At 41.2% G+C, this 20,588-nt stretch overlaps 1 protein-coding gene across 4 annotated transcripts in view; it reads left to right on the top strand.

Moving 5' to 3' along the window:
- esr2b (estrogen receptor 2b) overlaps positions 1–20,588 on the top strand; it is a 148,905-nt gene that overhangs the window by 58,045 nt on the left and 70,272 nt on the right. For 3 of the 4 annotated variants that reach the window (XM_008398650.2, XM_008398649.2, XM_017302625.1), the window contains 3 exons: positions 2,936–3,442; positions 11,883–12,082; positions 12,173–12,289. In XM_008398650.2, the coding sequence (XP_008396872.1) occupies positions 3,015–3,442; positions 11,883–12,082; positions 12,173–12,289 (745 nt within the window). In that variant the 5' untranslated portion in view covers positions 2,936–3,014. The remainder of the gene's footprint in view (positions 1–2,935; positions 3,443–11,882; positions 12,083–12,172; positions 12,290–20,588) is intronic. The other variant, XM_008398651.2, reaches the window with a different exon arrangement.

The raw sequence follows: 20,588 nt of genomic DNA, 5'->3' as shown, positions 1-20,588 counted from the left end.
TTGCATGTTTGTTTGTGTAAGGTTGAGATGGAACTGCACATGAAAACGGCCCTTTAAATCATTCAGCACAAAAGAGAAACAATCAAAATTGTCCGATGACTGATTACACTGTGATAATAACTCAGAAATAGTCCAAATAGTTTGGATGTACTTTTTCTTCCTTTCCTACTTACAGAAAATTTTGGGTTTTACGATAGGTTTGTGGTGCATTTCCATGCTAGCGAAAAAGATTTAAAACAAAACTTCAGATATTCCACAATGAGATATTAACATACTTGGAAAAACCTTACGAAAACCTTATATAATAGCAGAAAGTAGGAGGGCCACTGTAAGATAGGCTTACAGTATTCAATTATGTTGCATGAACTGATTCAAGGATTTTCTATTGTCATACCAACCAGCTAGCTCGTGGTACAAAATGTGGACTCGGGTCCCAGATCAAGAAATCCACCAATCAGATAAATAAATTTATTTGATAAATAAATAATAAAGTAATTTAAGTGATATATAYATATATAAAGTGATGTGTCTGTGTGTAAATAATCTAGGGGAGAAAACTGCATTTGGTGCAGCCCGAGCTCAGGAGTTTGACGGCTGAAGGGAAGAAACTGTTCCTCAGTCTGATGGTCTTGCTCTGGATGCTCCTTAGCCTCCTGCCTTAGGAGATCAGCTGGAACAGTCTGTGTGCAGGATGGGTGGAGTCCTTCATGATGAGGTGCGCCCTCCTCCTGCATTGTGCTGAAGGAAAGGCTGCTCCCCACCATCTTTTATGTAGCCTTGACCACCGTCTGCAGAGCCGCCCTCTCAGCAGCAGTGCAGCTGCTGTGCCACACGGTAATGCAGTGCAGAGACCTGCACACCGATAAAAACTCCTCAGGACTGAGTTCCCAAGTCCAACTCTCCGCAGCTTCCTGAGGAGGTAGAGATGCTGGTGGGCATTCCTGACCAGATGGTAGGTGTTGGTACTCCAGGTGAGGYCACTGGATATATGCACACCCAGGTACCCGTAGCTGGAGACCACCTCCACAGCTGCTCCTCTGAGGTACAGGGACTGAAGAGGATCCTTGTCCCTTCTGAAATCCATCATCATCTCCTTGGTCTTCTTCACGTTATTTTCTTTGAACCACTGCACGAGGTGTTCCACCTCCTCTATGTATATGGACTCATCACTGTTCATGATGCTGTGTTGTCCGCAAACCTCACTATGTGACAGCTGGGGTTAGCTAGATCAGTATATTATTGCGAGGGAAATGAAAAACCTATTACGAGGGAACACAAAAGCATTGCGAGAAAATGCAAAAGTAAAAAAACAAATCCTCCATGTTCCCTAGGGGACTCTGTACCTATCAAATATACAAATACAATATACAAATACAAATAAATACTTTATTTAAAATTGTCCCTGCTTTTTGTTTTTTACACCCTTAACATCATGGATGAACAGGACGACGAGATGGATCACACTGTGAAGGTACTTGTGATCCTACAGCAGAGGTGGATCCCTGTGTTCATCTGGTCAACAGAGTGGACTGGAGACGTAACAGTGAAGCTGTCTATCAGAAGGGACAGAACAGACTGGACTTCTTGTCTTCTGTTGAGGCAGCAGCATCAGAGCCAGGGAGCTACAAAGCCTTGACAAAGAAGGCTGGTTCTGTTTAGTTATGTTCTTGGGACAACTGTGGAACCTCTGGAGATCATGATGCAAAAAAGGATTCTTCAAGAAAATTATGGACAACCCTGACCATCCTCTTCATGAGACTGACTTGCGAAAACGGTGTATTCAGCCAGAAGCTTCTTCAAATTTGCTGTAATACAGACCACTACAGAAGTGCCTACAGATCTACTACAGATCTTTCCTCCCTAAAGCCATCACTACCTACAATAATTATTTAATTAAATGAGTTGCAACAATATTTAAATGTCTTTATGCAAAAATGCAAGTGCATGCATGCAATTTGTTTCTTTATATCAATAAAGTATTTTTGAATTGAACTGAATTGATCCAGCAGAAATATCAGTTGTGATAGAGGGAAATGGAAACTTGTGTAAAATCCGAACCAAAGATTTTTGATTGCCAATGATTGGGTAGCATTGTGGAAAAAACTGTTCAAGAGATTTGTATCTTTACAACTATTTTACTTACTATAATGTGGCATAGTTAAAATTATGTGGCATAGTTAAAGATGTGTGAAATTTGGCATGTATGATTATGTTTATTTGTTGAGCATGTAGTTTATTAAATAAAGGTTGGTCTGACCTTGTATTGCATTTCTATGTAACTTTTCAGGTCAGTAATAGTTAATTACCTTAATTAAAAAATAGGGAAAATTATTAACTACATTAACAATGAAGAATAAGGAATACTATTACTCTGATTTTTAAGGCAATTAGTTTTTAAATATTACCAGAAATGTTAGGTAGATTTKACCAAATTCAGTTTCAGAGTGTTTCAGAGCTGTTGGAATTAGATACTCTTTACAAAAATGTTTTGGTTAAATTTACCCAAGCAGATTGCAAATTGTTAGCTCAGCTTTTTGAAGGTAAATACTATAAGTTTTATTTTACAGTGTAGAAACTCCTCCTTACCTTTAAACCTGTCCACAACTTTCACTCCTCCATATTTTTTGGATCTTCTTTACATTGCTACACCGACCCCCACCCTCAGATCCTCTTCTATCATCTCATTCATTTTTATAGTTATTTTTATTGCGTCTTTTATATTGTGTTTTTATGTTAAATGGTGTAAGGTGACCTTGGGTGTTAGAAAAATTGAGAATAAAATGTATTATCATTTTAGTTGAGCATAGTTAAGATGAATTAAAATTAACATGACAAAGATGATGAGCTGCTTGGTGAAAGTGGCTACTTTCATTCAAATAGAGTAAAAAACTATATCATTTACTCTATTTCACATTTTTTACTGTTTCTGCTACAGGATTTATGTCCACCAGAACTTGTAGAGCAACGAGCTCCAAAGTCATACAGATCAATAAAGGCATCATCATCTGCTCAGCATGGCGACTTCCCCTGGGTTAAGTCCTGATCCTTTACCCATGCTTCAGCTCCATGATGGGGACTATAACAAAGCTTCAGAGAGGCCGACCTCACCAGGGCTTCTCCCTACTATGTACAGTCCTCCAATGGGCATAGAGAGCCACACTGTTTGCATCCCTTCTCCTTACACAGACAGTAGTCATGACTACCACGGACATCCACCCTTGACTTTCTACAGTCCTTCGGTGCTGAGCTATACCAGAGCACCCATCACTGAAAGCCCATCATCCATGCGTCCCCCTCTGAGTCCCTCTGCCTTTTGGCCCTCTCACAACCACCACAACACACCTTCTTTGACTCTGCACTGCACCCAACATCTTGTCTACAATGAACCAAATCCACAAGGACCCTGGCTTGAGTCAAAATCCCATGGCATGAACCCAAACAGGTAGGACTGCTGATACTCACCTATGGATAAAAAAAAATACACTGATTAATGGTGTAATGTTACATGGGTTTGTTTTTTAAACTGTTTGACACAAATGCTGTGTTGTCTTAAACCTGAACCCATAAAGAACCTAGACATCCAGAAATAAAGTGAATAATTCTGCATTCTGCTGCACAACTTTAAAAAGTGACACTAAAACAAAGCAGACAGGACTCCCAGCTAGCACTAATTTCTGCTGTTGTGGGAGCTTCTCATTCAATTTCAGACAGGTTAGAGAAAGAAAGACAGACCAAACCAACTGAGTTCAGTTTGCCGTTTCAGTGCATTTGACAAAAAAAAGAAGTCAGCCTACTGACAGACTCAAAATAAATTCTGATTTGATCCAAATCTCAAACAATGCAGTTCACTTGGCACTCACAGTGTCATTAACTGATCTACAATCCCTCATACTGAACATGCATGTAGYAACAGTAGAAAGGAAAACTCATTTTCAACCAGAAGAACCCTCCAGCTGAACCAGAATCTTCCATGACTGACTGAATCACAAGAGGTAACGAAGATGTTTAGGGTCTGGTCTCCTTTTAGTGTGGATGAAACTTGTCAGCATTAACTTGTTAAGATAGCGATCACCTGATGGAGCCTTTGTCAGTTTTGCTCGTACAAATGACTCAAAGTCTTCTGGACAGAAATGTGGAGAACACAAATGTCGGCACCCAGGTGAGACAGGTAAGCAATCAGGCGTAGCAGGTATGCTGAATGAGTGGCAAAACTCAGCATGGACATGATGTAGAACATGAATCATGACAAGTAGCAGCAGCTTCTTTAGTGAGAAGAACACAGCTAAACAGGTAATCTGTGAGCTAGTGTTCAAGTCTAAAGGATAAAAGAGATCCGTTACAGYTGAAGTTACAGTTTCCTCTGTCCCCATCTGGGAGAGAGATAGGGTTAAACACTGAGAGTCAAGAGTATTATTTATAAAAGGAGGAAATAATGGTGCTGCTAGCAGTGGCTTAATGCCTTGGTCTAGGGCATTGATCTACAGTAGGTAATATGTGTCACAGCTAACCAAGAACACCAAACACGAATTAGCTTCTATGAAAACTAAAACACAAGACGGCATTTTTTTGGGTCCCTAATTATAAAATATAAGGATCACTAGTACAGAGAAAGTCAGCTATAGTCCAAACCCAGCTGCCTGAATAATTCAACCAGTTCCAAACACAATGGAAGTGTTCACAGCAGCAGCCATGAGACCTTCACAGCAGTACTGACGCTAGAAGAGCCCATCCATCAAGAGATCTTTCCCCAACTGCTTTGCTTCTGTGATGCATCCAAGAACAAGTCCTACACTGAATCGTATAGGGCAGAGGGGGTGCACTGTCTGCATCCCCTCTTCATTCACAGAACAGCTGTTTGTGTATAAGTCCTAAAAAATGGTTTCAGCATATTTCTATTTGTAAACAAATCTTATCAAAAAGTCATTATTTTCAAGTAGTTTTATTACTAAAAGGATTTTTACATTATTTACTCAGAAAACTTACATTTTTGTTTGTTTTCTGATTGAAATGTACAGAAAATTTGTCAACCACAACTCTAAAACCAAGGTCCATAATGAACTGTGATATTTCTMTATTTTATACCCCTATACACACATACAGACGCGCCATTGTGGGCGCCCCTTATTTTGATTTCTGAAAGGTGGCRACCAATGTTCCCTCTAAGCTGCGCGCCTGCGCAATCGCGCTCTGCTCGCGCAGTCTCAGCGCACAAGAAAATCTATGCAGCGCATAAAATAAAATCCACCATAAACGTATTAATTAATATCTAATATTAGACCGAATCTAATATATTAAATTAGACCAATAATGTCTTATTATGTCTTACCATTTTTCAATGTAAGGCAGTGAGTGACAGATGTTCAGCCAATGATACGATACGGTTTAATTATGCTATGCAGCCAATCATAGCGTTGATAGCTCTATGTGTCCTGCCCATACGCGCCGTGCAGGTTAGTGCGGCGGAGTTAAGAAACGCAACCCCTTATCATAGCGAAACGAACGGGCAGCGACACATCCGTCCACATAACATAACATACTACACATCTCATGAACACCAACAAGATTTTTGTCWTTCATTTTAAGTGGGCCAAATCGCTTATATTAAAAGTAAACTAATTAAACAAAAATTGCTGCTGTGATTTGATTCTTTTAATAAGCCATGTAACTTGCTATCATTTTGAACGCGTGTGATGTGTGTGGCCACAGCATGCACATCTGATGTTGCTCACAGTGGTCCTCAGTGTGCTCAGGGAGCTTTTGTGTATGCCTAGACACATGAAAAATTAGAGGGAACATTGGTGGCAACCCTACCAGTAATGCAGACTGGAAGGAAGGGGAAGGAAAATKATACATAGTTTTCCCAATTTTGTACAAATAAATCTCTGTATAATGTGATTCAGGCCGCTGAGTAAAAACCTTATAAGCACAATTTTCTTTAATTCCAGCTGTAGGTGTTTYGGGGAGAATTCCTTACCTGCTTTAAATATTAAAAAGGGAAGTTTTCCCCATTCTTCTATTTGGGTTCTTTAAAACATCACTAATTTTTGAACTAAATTTATCTCTAAAGGTGCAATTAATATAGAATTCCAAACAAATATCTTAGAAAGAAAGAATGGGAGGGCCAAATGGCATGTAATGGGACATCAGCTGCTTCTGTCCCTTCTGATGAATACTAACCCATTAGTGTATTTATGAAAACAAATCTGCTGCAGCAGATTTGAAAACTGCTACATGTATTTACATAAATACCAGTCTGTAAAAACGGTTACAACCAGAGATCATTTTGTATGTTTATAAAAATAAACATATAAAAAACATGGAATGACATCCCACAACATATGAAGTTCATCTCAACACACAACATTGTCTCATTTGAAATAAAAAACGACTGCTACTTTGTAAGAAGTCTCATGCATCTGTCCTGTTCTGCAAAACAGGAACCTGCTGTAAAACAGCAACTGTGCTGAGCCAGATCCAATTTCTTTTCATCTTTTCCCGTTTTAAATAAATAAATACTTCACAGATATGGCATAAGTTAGATGTATTCTTGTGATACCATTTTTATGTACATAATACGGATCATTGGGAAGCTAAAGATTCTAGAGTAGTGTTTCTCAATGGGGGCAGTACCGCTCCCCGGGGGGCGTTCAGAGGACGGCAGCCGGGGGGGCGCTGGCGGAAATTTTTACAAAAGGGGGGCGCTGATGCCTTTGGGGGGCATTTGCTCCAAGGTAAACTTTACACCTTAATTGCACAACAATACCTGTTTAAATTTTGAGCTACTTGCTAAAAACTGTATTGTGTAACATTAAAACATGCTGCAACGGTATCGATGGCAGCTCTTCTTCTCTTCAGTGTTTCTGTTAGCCTATTAGCGTCTATCTATCTATGTATATATATATATACTGCTCAAAAAAATAAAGGGAACACTTCAGTGTTCACTTAAATGTTAAAGTGTTCCCTTTATTGTTTTGAGCACTGTATATATATATATATATGGGAAGGAGGAACTACCGTTTCTTCTACATGTTCATCCTCTCCCTCTCCTTCCTCACCATCTTCATCTTTGTCATCACACAAATCATTTTAAGTTCGTATCAAAAAGGATTCCTCACTGCACGTAAAGAAAGTCCTTGTTCTTGCCATTGAGCTGGCTTCTCAAGACTTGCCTTATTCGTTGGAGGTATTTGGCTGTGGCTCCTTTCCTTGTGACCTCATCGAGGTTGCCATTTGCATGTGGTATTCCCAGGTACTTGTAACTGTCCTCGATGTCTGCTAATGTTCCTTCTGGGAGTGAGACCCCTTCTCTTTGTAACCATCCGACCACACTTCTCTAGTCCGAGTGACATCCCATTTGGACTAGAATGGGATGTCAATACTATTATTAGTATTTATTATTAGTATTTATTATTATTATTAKTAGTAGTAGTWGTAGTTCCACGAAAAAACRTGAAGAAAGTGTGACAACTTTGCCAAAACAGTTTGTTTGAGCTTTCACGGTATCCATAGTTCTCCAGATAAGCGTGCTGAACAAGCATGTGCTGTGCTTGGTACTCTTGGTACTCGCGTGCTTTCTCAGTGCTCATAACGAGCATGCGCCTATTGTGCTGCCTGGGCGGTGCAGAGCGGCAAGAAAACGCAGGGGGAACCATATCTGATGGGGAAACGTGGATCGACATAACACCGGGATGTAGAACCGAGCAACGAACAAACTATATGTGAATTATGATCAGAGAATCCAGCGGKGAACAGTGAAAAATCAATATGAGGGCAAATCAGGTGAAACACATGATGATTAAGAAGCGCAGCAGGAGAATGGCATGATGAGTGAAGATTACTGGTGGTGAGGGTCAATACAAATGATAAAATAAAACTAGCAACAGGAAAGAAATTAAAGAGGACATGACAAGAAACCAAGAGAGGATAAAASTAACTAGAAAATTCCCGAAGAAATTTAACGCAGGCCTGCCAAAGTGTGCTCATAGGTTTGGACACAATGTTCTGATGCTAAAAATAAGAATCAGTGCTAAGCTGAGCTAAATTGTGTCCAGTAACATGTGGAGAGTCAGAAGCATGTTGACCAAGCTGTACTTGTACCATTCAGTATGTTAAAATTAATTAATCATGTAAAATTAGCCAAAATGCTAAAGTTAGGATGAGTGCTGTCAGTGGCATGTGGGGCATTAGAAGCATGTTGTTTGTCATTGACTTAGTCCATTCAGTATACTAAACATGGCTAAGAAGTAAGAAAAGTGTTCTGATGCTAAACAGTAGCATCAATGCTGAGCTGAGCTAAATTGTAATCAGTAACATGTGGAGAGTTAGAAGCATGGTCACTAAGCTCTACTTGTACCATTCAGTATGTTAAAATTAATGAATCAGGTAGCATTCATGCTATTGTTAGCATGAATGCTATCAGTAGCATGTGGGGCATCACTAGCATGTTGTCTGTCATTGACTTACTCAATTCARTATACTAAACATGGCTGTTAAGTAATAAAATTAGCTAATAGCTTATTTTAGGTAAAAGGCTAATGCTAATGCTCTGGCTTGCTGCACAAGCCAATGCCATAACCTGAGAGAATGATGATAAAGTCTAATATTATTGCACCGCCTATGGCGATGCACTAACCTGCAAGGAATGTTGAGACTTTTATTTTAAAATTTTAAGCTTCATTTCAAATGGCAACACTAATCCCATGTGGAATAGTGATTGGGTTAAATCAGTTATACAAAGCTCAAAACACAGGTAAGTCCTCTGTAGTAACTGATAGTTCCGCCATGTTGTAGTTTTGTCATGCTGCTCAGACTTCTCTTTTAACTGAGTTTTCGCCATAGATAGAACTACAGAGATGGCGTGTTTGTAGTCCTAAACAACTCCTCTGCCCTGCTCTGTGTTCTGTTGCTACGGTAATTAATCCCCTGCCAAGTGCAGCTGTGAGTGACACAGAGGGGGAGAGAATTCTCTGTTTAATTCAGCCAGTTTCACCCTGGCTGCGATGCTATGGTAATTACTGACCTGCACCTGGGCTGTGTCTCTGTGTCAGACAGAATGGTGGAGAAAGAGTTCCTATCTATGTGAGACACTCAGTGTCAGTCTAAAGCAGTTTGACAAAGAACCATAAGCCCTAGAAAAATTTTGAAAACATTTTATGGGAGCAGGCATGTGTATCTATGACATGACCGACTTTGAGACCAATAGGGCAATATTTGCGCCCGTGAGGGGGAGTTGAAAAGAGTTTTGGAGTCAAAAATCCATTGTGCTKTGTGTGTTTTTCAGAGAGAAAGATTACTGATTCTGTGAGACACTCAGTCTYGATTTTTCTTATTTTTCTCAATGTATGTCGTAAAAACAATAACTAGCTTCTCGGCATCGAGCCAGACATTTTGATACCACTTTTGTGGGGGTGCACGCAGCGGTAAGAGCCGCATTGAAAGGTGATGGAAGAACAGTAAATAAACTATAATCAGGGATTCCCCCAGAAAACTTGCTAAGCCCAGTGGTCGGGGCGTCGAGGCGGTCCACYATGTTTTGGTATTAAAAGATGTTAAGTTGACAGGAAATGTAAAAGTATTACTGTGTGATTATATGTTACGGGAAAAGATCTCCAGTGAAATGCTATTTAAACCCACAACTAGTCTAAAAACAACAAATTTGCACTACTGTTTAATCCACATTAAGTCAGCAGGTCCATCAGGCCCCCAAGGGCTTCAGGGGCCCCATAAACGCTAATATTTTAAAACAGACCACAGATGCATAAATGTAACATTTGTTTATTGAGATTTTCAATGCTGTTAAATTKTATTCAATTGTTAGGCATACATACATTAAATGATTTTAAATTGTTTAACATTTAAATACAAGATTTTAAGRAGCTGGCAAGTTTACTTTGTAAAACTTCAAAGAACAATATTCATAGTTAGATTGTTTTGTTACCATAGTAACAATCTGTTGCTGTGAGTTTAATCTTTGAATTTACAAATACAAATTAGTAAACTGTGATTATAACATTGCTTTTTAGACTGGCCAATTAAACTACTCCCTTCTCCCATATTTTCACTAAATCTAACACAGAAGCCGATAGGGGACCCCTAAATCAAATTCTGCTGAAGGCCTCATACAGCCTTAGACCGGCCCTGCATGATGAGGTAATCTGCTGCACTACGCAGAGATGCGCAATAAACGGGAGATTTAATTCAGTGCTGCTAATGTGGCTTTAGTAGCTCTTTCATTTAGTGTCAAGTTTTTAATCGTCACAGAGACTATTTTGGTTGGTTGAGTTTATGGGACGAGTTTTTCAGATCTCCGTGCGGCCGCGCGCATTAACTATAATTAGACAACTCATTTGACATTGTTTGATGCATCGTGTAACCGGAAAAATATTAAAAATAATAATAAWAAATAATATAAAATCAGCGTGATGCGTGACTCCGAGGAGAGCGCGAAAGCTCCTCACCGGGCTGAACCTGATGAGGTTAGCGCTTCTCATTATCCACAAACTCTCCAGCCTACCGGGAACACAGACATAAACTTTACAGGGAAGACAGAGCCACACGCTGGGCAGGTGTTGAGATGTAAACGCCCCATATAATTGTTCGTTCACAAAGATAAATCATTCTCATCACTCCACAACGCGCACTTCTGAATTCGCTACAAGTTATTCCTGCAGTTCACATAGAGCTGCGCAACCAGAGCCAACGCGGCGGGTTTTAAACTCTTACTTTTAGAGTTCTCCAAAGGATCATAATTCCTCACAGTAGGTTTATGTAAATATCCATACAGGTCAGCCTGTGTCCAGTTTGAGTGAAAGGAGGCGCGCGCGATCCCGCTGAGRTAAAGCAGCGGCAGCGCGAGAGGCAAAGCGCAGAGGWGCCAGTCCGCACGCTTTCGGGTTTAAATGCATAAACTATAAACKTATCTATTATAAACATATCCTTTAAGAATAAATCTGCTCTGCTAGTGAAATGCTAAGAGCAAAAAAGACGCTTGCAGCCCGGCTTTGAAAAAAAAAAAAAGATATATGATTATTTTTTTCATGTCGATGTTAATGTCATGAGGCTGATGACTCCATGACACATTCAGTCTGACTCATTAGGATTTGATTAAGAACMAACTTTTGTTCTTATCCTACATCTTCTCTGATGGGGGGCGGTGAAGGACCTGGATAATGGATAGGGGGGCGTTGGCCCAAAAAAGGTTGAGAAATACTGTTCTAGAGATTCCAGTGTTGAGTTCCAATACAGGATACAATCAACTGTAGGTAAAAGTAAAACTTCTATGAAACCACTCAGAAATACAAAATAATGTCCAACTCACTGTTCGAACACATGATGTTACCACCACCTTGTTTTATATTGAGATGGTGTGTTCAGAGGGATATTCCATTTGTTTTACACGTTGGTTGCAAAGTTCAGTTTTGCTCTCAACAGACCAGAGCACGTTCAACTTGCCTTTTTTTCTTGCCACTCTCCCATAAAGCGTAGACCTTTGGAATACACAGGTGATCCTAATCCTGTGATTAGGTGATTTTGTTTCTCTACTATATTCAATAAAATGGGGTTGAATATATCTACACTTCCTACTTTTAGTCTTAAAACAAGAATTTACTTTCCACATTATGCACCACTTTGTGCTGGTCTATTGCATACTACCAATAACATTTATTGAACTTAATGGGTAGAAATGGTTTTACGAGGGAATGTAATCAGCCATTATATATCAGACAACATGACCACTGCAATGGTGATTTCATAGGTATCAATGATATATGCAGTTTCTCAGATAATAGAGTTTGGTGGAGGATAAATCACCAAGGAATGATGAAGCAAAAATCCATGATGTCAAGTTGTCCTTTTCACTGAGTCTGTTCTTCTTTCTGCAGCTCTGTAATCAGCTGTAACAAGCTGCAGAGGAAGAAATCAGAAGAAGTTGGAGAAGAAATAAAGTACTCTTCATGTTCATCTGCTGTAGGGAAAGCTGACATGCACTTCTGCGCTGTCTGTCATGACTATGCCTCTGGGTACCACTATGGTGTGTGGTCATGTGAAGGTTGCAAAGCTTTTTTCAAGAGAAGTATTCAAGGTATTATCTCTTTCTGAACCTCCTGTCTATGAATTCATTTGCTTTCTAACTATAAAAAAACATTATAAGGTCTTGTTCCTCTTTTCCCAGGACACAACGACTATATTTGCCCTGCCACAAATCAATGCACTATTGACAAGAACCGACGTAAAAGCTGCCAGGCCTGCCGTTTACGGAAATGCTACGAAGTAGGCATGATGAAGTGTGGTAAGCATAATTTTACTAATATTCTTTAGATTTTTCCATCTTGCGATAGTGTTATTCTAGGGCTACATCACGATTATCCAAATGAGCTGCTGCTGACCAAACCCTCGTAACTTAGTGTTTACATTAGCACCTCAGACCTGTGGCTACAAGCAGAGTGGTACAAACATACATCTTTGACCCAAAAGCAGAAATGGTGCCTTCTGAACAAYCATCATAACCACTGAAGATGCAAGTCTGACGCACAATTAGAATGCTATTAATTCAAACTGAGGACTCTGTTTACATAAAGAACAGGGATTTCTTAGTTTCAATTGGAAACTTCTCATCAAAGAGGTCAGAGGTCACATGTGGGGTACCCCAAGGTTCAATCCTAGGACCGATCTTATTCAATATTTATATGCTTCCACTGGCTCAGGTTCTAACAGGAAATAAGATTAGCTACCATAACTATGCGGATGATACACAGCTCTGCATTACAATGTCACCAGGTGACTCTGAACCCATTCAATGACTGAACAGATGCTTAGAACAGATAAATGTGTGGATGTGCCAAAACTTTCTCCAGCTAGACAGAAACAAAATTGAAGCCATTATTTTTGGACCTAAAGAGGAGCTATCTAGAGTTAATGCACTGATTCAGTTATTACAACTAAAACCTAGTGATCAGGCCCGAAACCTGGGAGTAGTGATGGACTCTGACCTGAACCTTCAGAGCCACATTAAGACAATCACAAAGTCGGCCTTCTATCACCTGAAGTACATCTCCAGGATTAGAGGCAGGAGTGAAAGTAGGTGGGTACGGTCGGGTACTGCGTACCCCTATAAGATTTAGCAGGGGTACGCAGTACCTGCAAGAAAGGGGAGTGGCTATCTGCTGTAAAAAAAAATCAATGGGTTCACTGTGCAGCCGTGACTACACCCACCAGGGGGGCCGCCAGGAATCTTGGGCCCCCTGACAAAAAATTWGTTTGAAATATTTATATAAAAATATTTATATAAAAGTGGCATAGTGCAGCTTTAATTTCAGTTAGGAGTGGACGGGTCAGCAGGGACGTGGGTTATAAACTGCTGCTGACTGATTCATCTGTTAAGTGGTAAAAAATTAAATATATGAATATGTTGGTAATTTTTTTCCTTAATTCATTAAATGCTAGTGAAAAGGAGGCAAACAGTAGTTTGTAGCTAAGCTAATTATGCTAAATGGTTGATAATCTCACTGTATACTCACCTCTTAACTGGGTTATAAATAACTCTTGCCTTTTTTTCTCTCTCCCTCTTTTTTTCTGAAAACCTGATTTTATAACTTTTTTTAGCAGCATAGTAACTGCCACAGTCGTTCTTGTTTCCTACTGTCTGCTGTTAACAGCGTCACTCTGAAGCGCAGATAGKGGGGTTCAGGGCAAATATGGATGTGTGTTTTTTGATCTGGGAGTGGGAACATAACATTTTTACTGCTAAAAACTATCTTTGAAAATACAATATGATTAGTTTTGTAATTGACAGGTCCCCRATTTTTTATTTTATTTCTATGAACAAAAAATAAATAATTAAATTGTGGAGGGGCCCCTTGTTGGTCAGGGCCCCTAGAATTGTCATCACTTTTCCCCCCCTATACTGCGCCCCTGGCACCCACTAATCAGCCGTGACTGATTAGTTTTTSAAGAACAATATAAAACAAGATTTAAGTAGTTMTTTTTCGCATTTCATATTGTTTCKGAAYTGTTCGTGCTTTGCTGAGCAGGGGTGCAATTCGTCAATCGCGGAATGTTTTGAGTCGATCTTGCCATTAGGTGACAAACGCCGCCAGGACTCTGAGACCAGCAAGTCCTCCTCTGACTCCTTATCAAAATGTTCGTAACTTTATTAAAGAACAAAAACATAAATAAATAAAATCAATAAAACRTGTTCAAATTAATGACCCAACAAAAATAATAATCTCAGTAATTATTGTTTCAACAAGGTGTTGCGCAAATCTGTGCTTTTTGCTTCCATACCAAAATAACTAGCAGAGCAGGAGTTTAAAATTAACTAATAAACCACCACTGTGTTCAGGGGAACGCTTATTAATAATCTCAAATTAAATATCAAGCCTGAAAASTTAATATTGTAACAGACAGAATGTTATGTTTTTAAAGTAATCTGTGCTCGGCTTGCAGAGCGCAGGCGGTTGCCACGGCAACTGGTGTGCTTAAATGACAAAGAGAGAGCCGCTGTAGTTTCTGAACGTTCAATAAACGACAAACCTGGACTAATTATCTCGTTCATCTGTGACTATACGTCATTTACAACAAACATCAAACATGGTAAATATGTTTCATTAAGTATTTAACAAACAAATGGTTTGTACCGCGATAATAATGTTGAATTAAATTAATTGTCTAATATTTAAAAAAAATGTTTGGGCATCTCACTTTGAGCTCAGACTCTGAGAGGCTTTTATTCTATCAAACTATTTTTTGTTGCCTCTTATTTAGTGGAAATATTGATGTTGATGAGACTTTCTCCAAAATGATAACCTTTTTCAATCTTTATAGCTAAACTGTTGAAACTGAGGTTCTATCATTCACAAATGACATTGAAATAAATTCTAGTCCCTGGTTTGAGGTGATTCCTCTGGAACCTGTTGGAGGAAAAATATCCCAACTTCAGAAGATGTGCTTTTAGCCTAACAGAGCTCTGTGGTTCCTCAATATGAGAGTCAGGGTGAAGAGGCGAGGCGCCATGTTAGRAAGAGAAGTGGAAGCTGCAGGATCTTCAGAACAAACAGTTCATGATCCTAGGCCGACTGATTATAGCTCTTTCTGGACACAGGATCAATATAACCAGTTTCAAAGCTAAAATTAAAGCCGCAAGCGGAGTTTGAGGCCCTCGCAGCTCAGCGCCACTCCGGCCTATTTGCCACCGCGGGGGTTCCTGCACCACCAATCTCTCGCCAYCGCTGATGCTCTGGTGCAGTACCCCCAGCCATGATGTTTCATGGCGAATGGACAGATTTGAGGCTTGGCCACGCCTACATGCTTTGACATAGGAAAATTCCTTTGATAACTTTTCACCCTCAATGCCTCAAGACTGTGCTGACTGAGTTTGAAGCCTGGATCTGGAAAACTCTAGGACGAGTTTGCTTAGATACAACATCAATAAAAAAGACAAAACGGTGACTTTGATCCAAAATGGCCGACTTCCTGTTGGGTTTGAATCATTGCTCCAAGAGACTTTTTTGTAGGTCCTGACAAGTTACACATGTGTACCAAGTTTCATAATTGTAGGATAAAGCAAGGCTGGGCGCTGATTTAAAATATTGTAGGGGGCGCTGTGGAGGAATTGGGTCACGCCCACCAAATTTTCCACTGGATTCCTGTCGGGGGGTGGAAAAGGATGGTTCTCCGCGAGTTTGGTGCAGCTGGGATGAAACATGTGGAATCTAGGCAGTGTAACCTGTGACTTGGCCGTGCCGCCATGGCCGCGAAGTGACGGAAAAATAATGAGAAAAACAACAACAACAAGAAGAATAAGAAATCCTGTGATTACAACAGGCCTTCGCAGCTGCTTGGGCCTAATTAAAGCCGCAAGCAGCATTGAAGGACCTCGCAGCAAATCGCGTCGAAGGCCTATTGGCAACCATGGGGAAACAACACCGCCAGGCTTTCGCCACCGCTGACGCTCTCGCACAGTTCCCGCAACCGTCTGCCAGGCGACACACACCTACATCTTCCGCACTGCTTCCTGACGATGCACAAGCGCAGTCGAAGCGCAATTTCAAGCTATTGGGCTCTTTAGAGGCTAAAAAAGGTCAAGCGCAACAAGTTTACTGCCAATAGGATAATGCATGTATAATTTAGAGCAGTCTTTCTTCCAACAGAAAGAAAGACTGCTCTAAATCCTCTAACTGCTCCTTCCAACAGGTGACTTCCAGTTGGAAGGGGGCCRGGCTAAACTGATGTCACCAATTGACCATTTCAATGTAATAAGCTCTGGTCTGTGATGAAACAAATGAAGTTTGATGCAGCTGGGAGCTTATATGGGGAAGTTATTCCATCTTGATGTTTCACGGAGAATGGCCTGATTTGAGGCTTGGCCACGCCCACATGTTTTGACATAGAAAAATTAATTTGATAACTTTTGATCTTCAATGCCTCAAGACTGTGCTGTCTGACTTTGAAGCCTGTATCTTAAAAGCTCTAGAACGAGTTCGCTCAGATACGACATCAGTAAAATAGACAAAATGGTGGATTTGATTCAACATGGCGGACCTCCTATTGGGTTTGGACCATGGCTCCAAGAGACTTTTTTGTAGGTCCCAACATGATACATATGTGTACCAACTTTGATAATTCTGGGATAAAGCATGGCTGGGAGCTGAGTTTTTAAAAWTTTCTAGGGGGTGCTGTGGAGGAAATAGGCCATGCCCACCAAATATTGGAAAGCAGTCCTGTTGGGGGTTGGACAAGGATTGATCTCTGAATTTGGTGCAGCTGGGAACTAATGAGGGGATGAGTTCGCTTAGATAGGACRTAATTAAAATAGACAAAAGTGTGAATTTGTTCCAAAATGGCTGACTTTCTGTTGGGTTCGGACCATGGCTCCAAGAGACTTTTTTGTAGGTCCTGACAAGATACACATGTGTACCAAGTTTCATAATTCTGGGATAAAGCATGGCTGGGTGCTGATTTTTAAAATATTCTAGGGGGCGCTGTGGAGGAATTAGGCCACGCCCACCAAGTATCCCACTGGATTCCTGTTGGGGGATGGACAAGGATTGATCTCAGTGAGTTTGGTGCAGCTGGGCTGAAACATGTGGAATCTAGAGCTAAACGAATGGCAGTGGCGTGACTTGTGACTTTGCCACGCCGCCACGGCCACGCCCTCCACGACCACRCCCTCCACTGAAAAYTCTTGGCACTTTAAAGCAAGTGAGACCAATTTGTTATCAGTCATCTGACACAAGATCATCTTGTGAGGCATCTCTAGGTGAGGCTTGACGATGATGACATAGRATCGTCAGGCATCCAACCAGGATCCCTCATGCCAAGTTTGGTGCCAATTGACCTTTTTATGAGAAAGTTATAGAGTTTCGTTTGTTTTGGCAAGTATGCCAAGTTCGCCGCTCTGCCACGCCCCTGAACATATACRAAAAGTAAATTTTATTGGTAACTTTTAATGCCCCATGCCTTTACTGCATTCTGACCAAGAATGAAGCCGATTGGTCAAAAACTCAAGGAGGAGTTTGTTAAAGTAAGTAAAATTAAAAAATGGTCAATGACCTTTGACCCAAAATGACCACCTCTCTGAGCATTTTAGAGGGAACCTCCAAGAGACTTTTTTTCTTGATTTCAGAASATCTACCTACATACCAGTTTTCAGGTCTCTACGACCTATGGTTTCCCCCAACTCACGTTAGTGGACGCTGTAGACAGTTTGCGATTCCACCGGAAACCAAAAATTTTCGTCCGGGGACAATTTTGGGTCAAGTTTGGTGAGCTTTTGAATATCTTAAAGGCCCCAAACAGCCCCGCAAATTGGCGGAAAAATAATAATAATAATAATAATAATAATAATAAGAAGAAGAAGAAGAAGAAGAAGAAGAAGATTTTTTTTTTATTTTTACCAAAACGTTTATTTACAAATAATTTAACAGTGCATTTTTCACATAATTATCAGGTCAAGGGAAAAAAACTAAATAAAAACAATAAATAATTATATTAGCATCTTGTTAAAATTTAGTTCTCCCTGATCACTAATATTGCACAACACACCATTAAAACCCCACAGTTGTAAAAAACTATTAAAATCCCCGGTGGCTCTGTGGAAGCAAAACTCTAATTTAAGCCTTGCTTTTACATTACACTTCCACAGAGCCACCACATCAATTTGAGGTCCAGCCTGCATTTTGTCCCTTCGAGTAATATAGATTGCCATTTTGGCCTCAGYGATTAAATAGTTTAAAATGCGGGATTTAAAACTGGTGGCTCGACTATGATGCACACCGTAGATAAAAACGGAATTGGTAAAAACCATACCAAACAGGCTAAAAAGTCTCATTAAAAAATTTAAAAAACTAGTTAAACGTACACAATCCATAAAAACATGAAAAACACTCTGACAAATTGCAAAAAGGACACTCATTTAAAACCCCAGGGCTGACAACCGATAAAAACGAATTTGTGGCGATGGCTCCATGGAGGATCCTCCACTGGAGGTCGCCAGTCCTTTTTTTAATTGGGGGTTTGTACACAGTCCTCCATTGAGGTTTTTGTCCTTTGAACCTGTCGCTCCACACGTTGGTAGGTCTTTTTTGGAGAGTCCTCTTGTTTAAAGTTTTCGTAAAGGATCTGTACATGATTTTTGAACTTGCTTTGCACAAGTTCAAGTCTGTCATTTCCAGCAGGGGGCCGCTATCCTCTTCAAGGTCAGTTTCGAGGATCACGTCTGGAAACGGGTCATTCTGGTCAGGTAGGCATTCTTTCTTTGTGTGCAGCTGCAGGAGCCGCCTCTCCTCAGCCGACAGCTGCTCTTTAACCCGCTCCAGGAAGCGCTGCACCAGCCTGGCGGACCGGACCCCAAGCAGTGAGCCAACCTCCTGGATGTTAGAGAGGTCAGGTCCGGCCACCCATACCAGCCGCTGCAGGGTCACCGTCCCAGACCTGGACAGCGCCTCAGTCAGGCCCGGCACGCTGCTGTCCTGGACATCCAGCCTTGCTCCGCACACCAGTGGTTCTGCTAAAAGCCAATGCAGAAAATTATGCGTTTTTGCTCTTTTCAATTTAAAAAGAGCATAGGACTTAAAAACACCCTGATAAAACTGAGGTAACCCCTTTAACTTTAAAAGACTAAAATCAGTTAAAAACAGAGCAGCATCCAGCCCCAGATAATTGAGGATACAGCTGGCCACATCCCTCCACACAGGAGATCCTGTCAGGTACTTTTGTATAAACTGAAGACGGAAAGTTGCAGTTCTGCTTGCAAGGTGGACAAGGCCCTGGCCCCCCTCCTCTCTGGTTAAAAACAAAACAGACTGTGGCACCCAGTGTCAACCGCTCCAGAAGAAATTCACCATCTCTCTCTGTATATTTACAAGCAGGCCAACTGGTGGGTCTAACACATTTAGTTTGTGCCACAGCTGCGACGCTACCAGGTTGTTTAAAACCAAAACTCTGCCCCGGTATGACATCTGGGAGTGTAGCCACTTCCATTTTGCCAGCTTGTCTTTGATTTTTTTGTTCAACAGTCTCCCAGTTCTTGTTTACAATATCCTTATTACCTAAAAACACACCGAGATATTTAAAACCATCTTTTTTCCACCTAAGACCCTGAGGGAGAACCGGGAGCCCAGCAGACCACTGGCCGACGGCCAGGGCTTCACTCTTCCCCCAGTTCACCCTCACTGCAGACAGTGTGGAAAACTTTTCTGTGATTTTGGTTAAAACACTGGTGTCTTGTTGATCCTTTATAAAAACGACAACATCGTCAGCATAGGCAGATAAAACAATATTGTTAGTAAAACCAGGTAAAACCAGACCATGAACACGGGAGCGTATTTTCTGGAGGAGGGGTTCCAGGGAGAGGGTGTAGAGCATCCCAGAGAGGGCGCAGCCCGGCCGAACGCCTCTACACACCCTAAAAGGAGCACACAGGCTACCGTTGATCTTCAGCATACTCTCAATGTCACTGTACAGTACCTGGACCTTGGCAATGAGACCCTCGCTGAACCCGAACCCCCTCATGGTTTTCCAGAGGAAGCCGTGTTCAACGCGGTCAAATGCCTTTTCTTGATCTAATGAAATCAAGCCTGTTTGTAAACCCAATGCAAAACGTCCCGAATCAGGTAGACGTTATCTACCATGGACCTGCTGGGGACGCAATAGGTCTGATCCCGGTGGATGACCTGCTCCATAGCTTTCCCCAGCCTCGTGGCCAGGGCCTTGGAGAGGATCTTGTAATCGGTGCAGAGGAGGGACACAGGGCGCCAGTTCTTTATGTCCTGCAGGTTCCCCTTTTTTGGCAGCAGGGTAATGACTGCCCTGCGGCAGGACAAGGGGAGCGAACCGGTGGACAGGCTTTCGTTATACACCTCGAGCAGGTCTGGGGCCAGAAGATCCCAGTAGGCCTTGTAGAACTCTACWGTGAGCCCGTCAACGCCCGGGGACTTCTGGCCCTGCATGCCGAGGAGGGCTGCGTGGAGTTCCCGAAGTTCTAGGAGACGCTCCATCTCAGAGTTGGTCTCCTCGGAGACCTGGGGTAGCTCATCACAGAACTCTCCAAACAGTTCTTCGTCCTCCCTGTATTCGGTTTTGAACAGCGA

Source organism: Poecilia reticulata, linkage group LG22, assembly GCF_000633615.1.
Source record: "Poecilia reticulata strain Guanapo linkage group LG22, Guppy_female_1.0+MT, whole genome shotgun sequence".
In the NCBI taxonomy this organism is placed as follows: domain Eukaryota; kingdom Metazoa; phylum Chordata; class Actinopteri; order Cyprinodontiformes; family Poeciliidae; genus Poecilia; species Poecilia reticulata.
The sequence above is the reverse complement of the archived record's forward strand: the minus strand, read 5'-3'. Positions and strand labels throughout refer to the sequence as shown.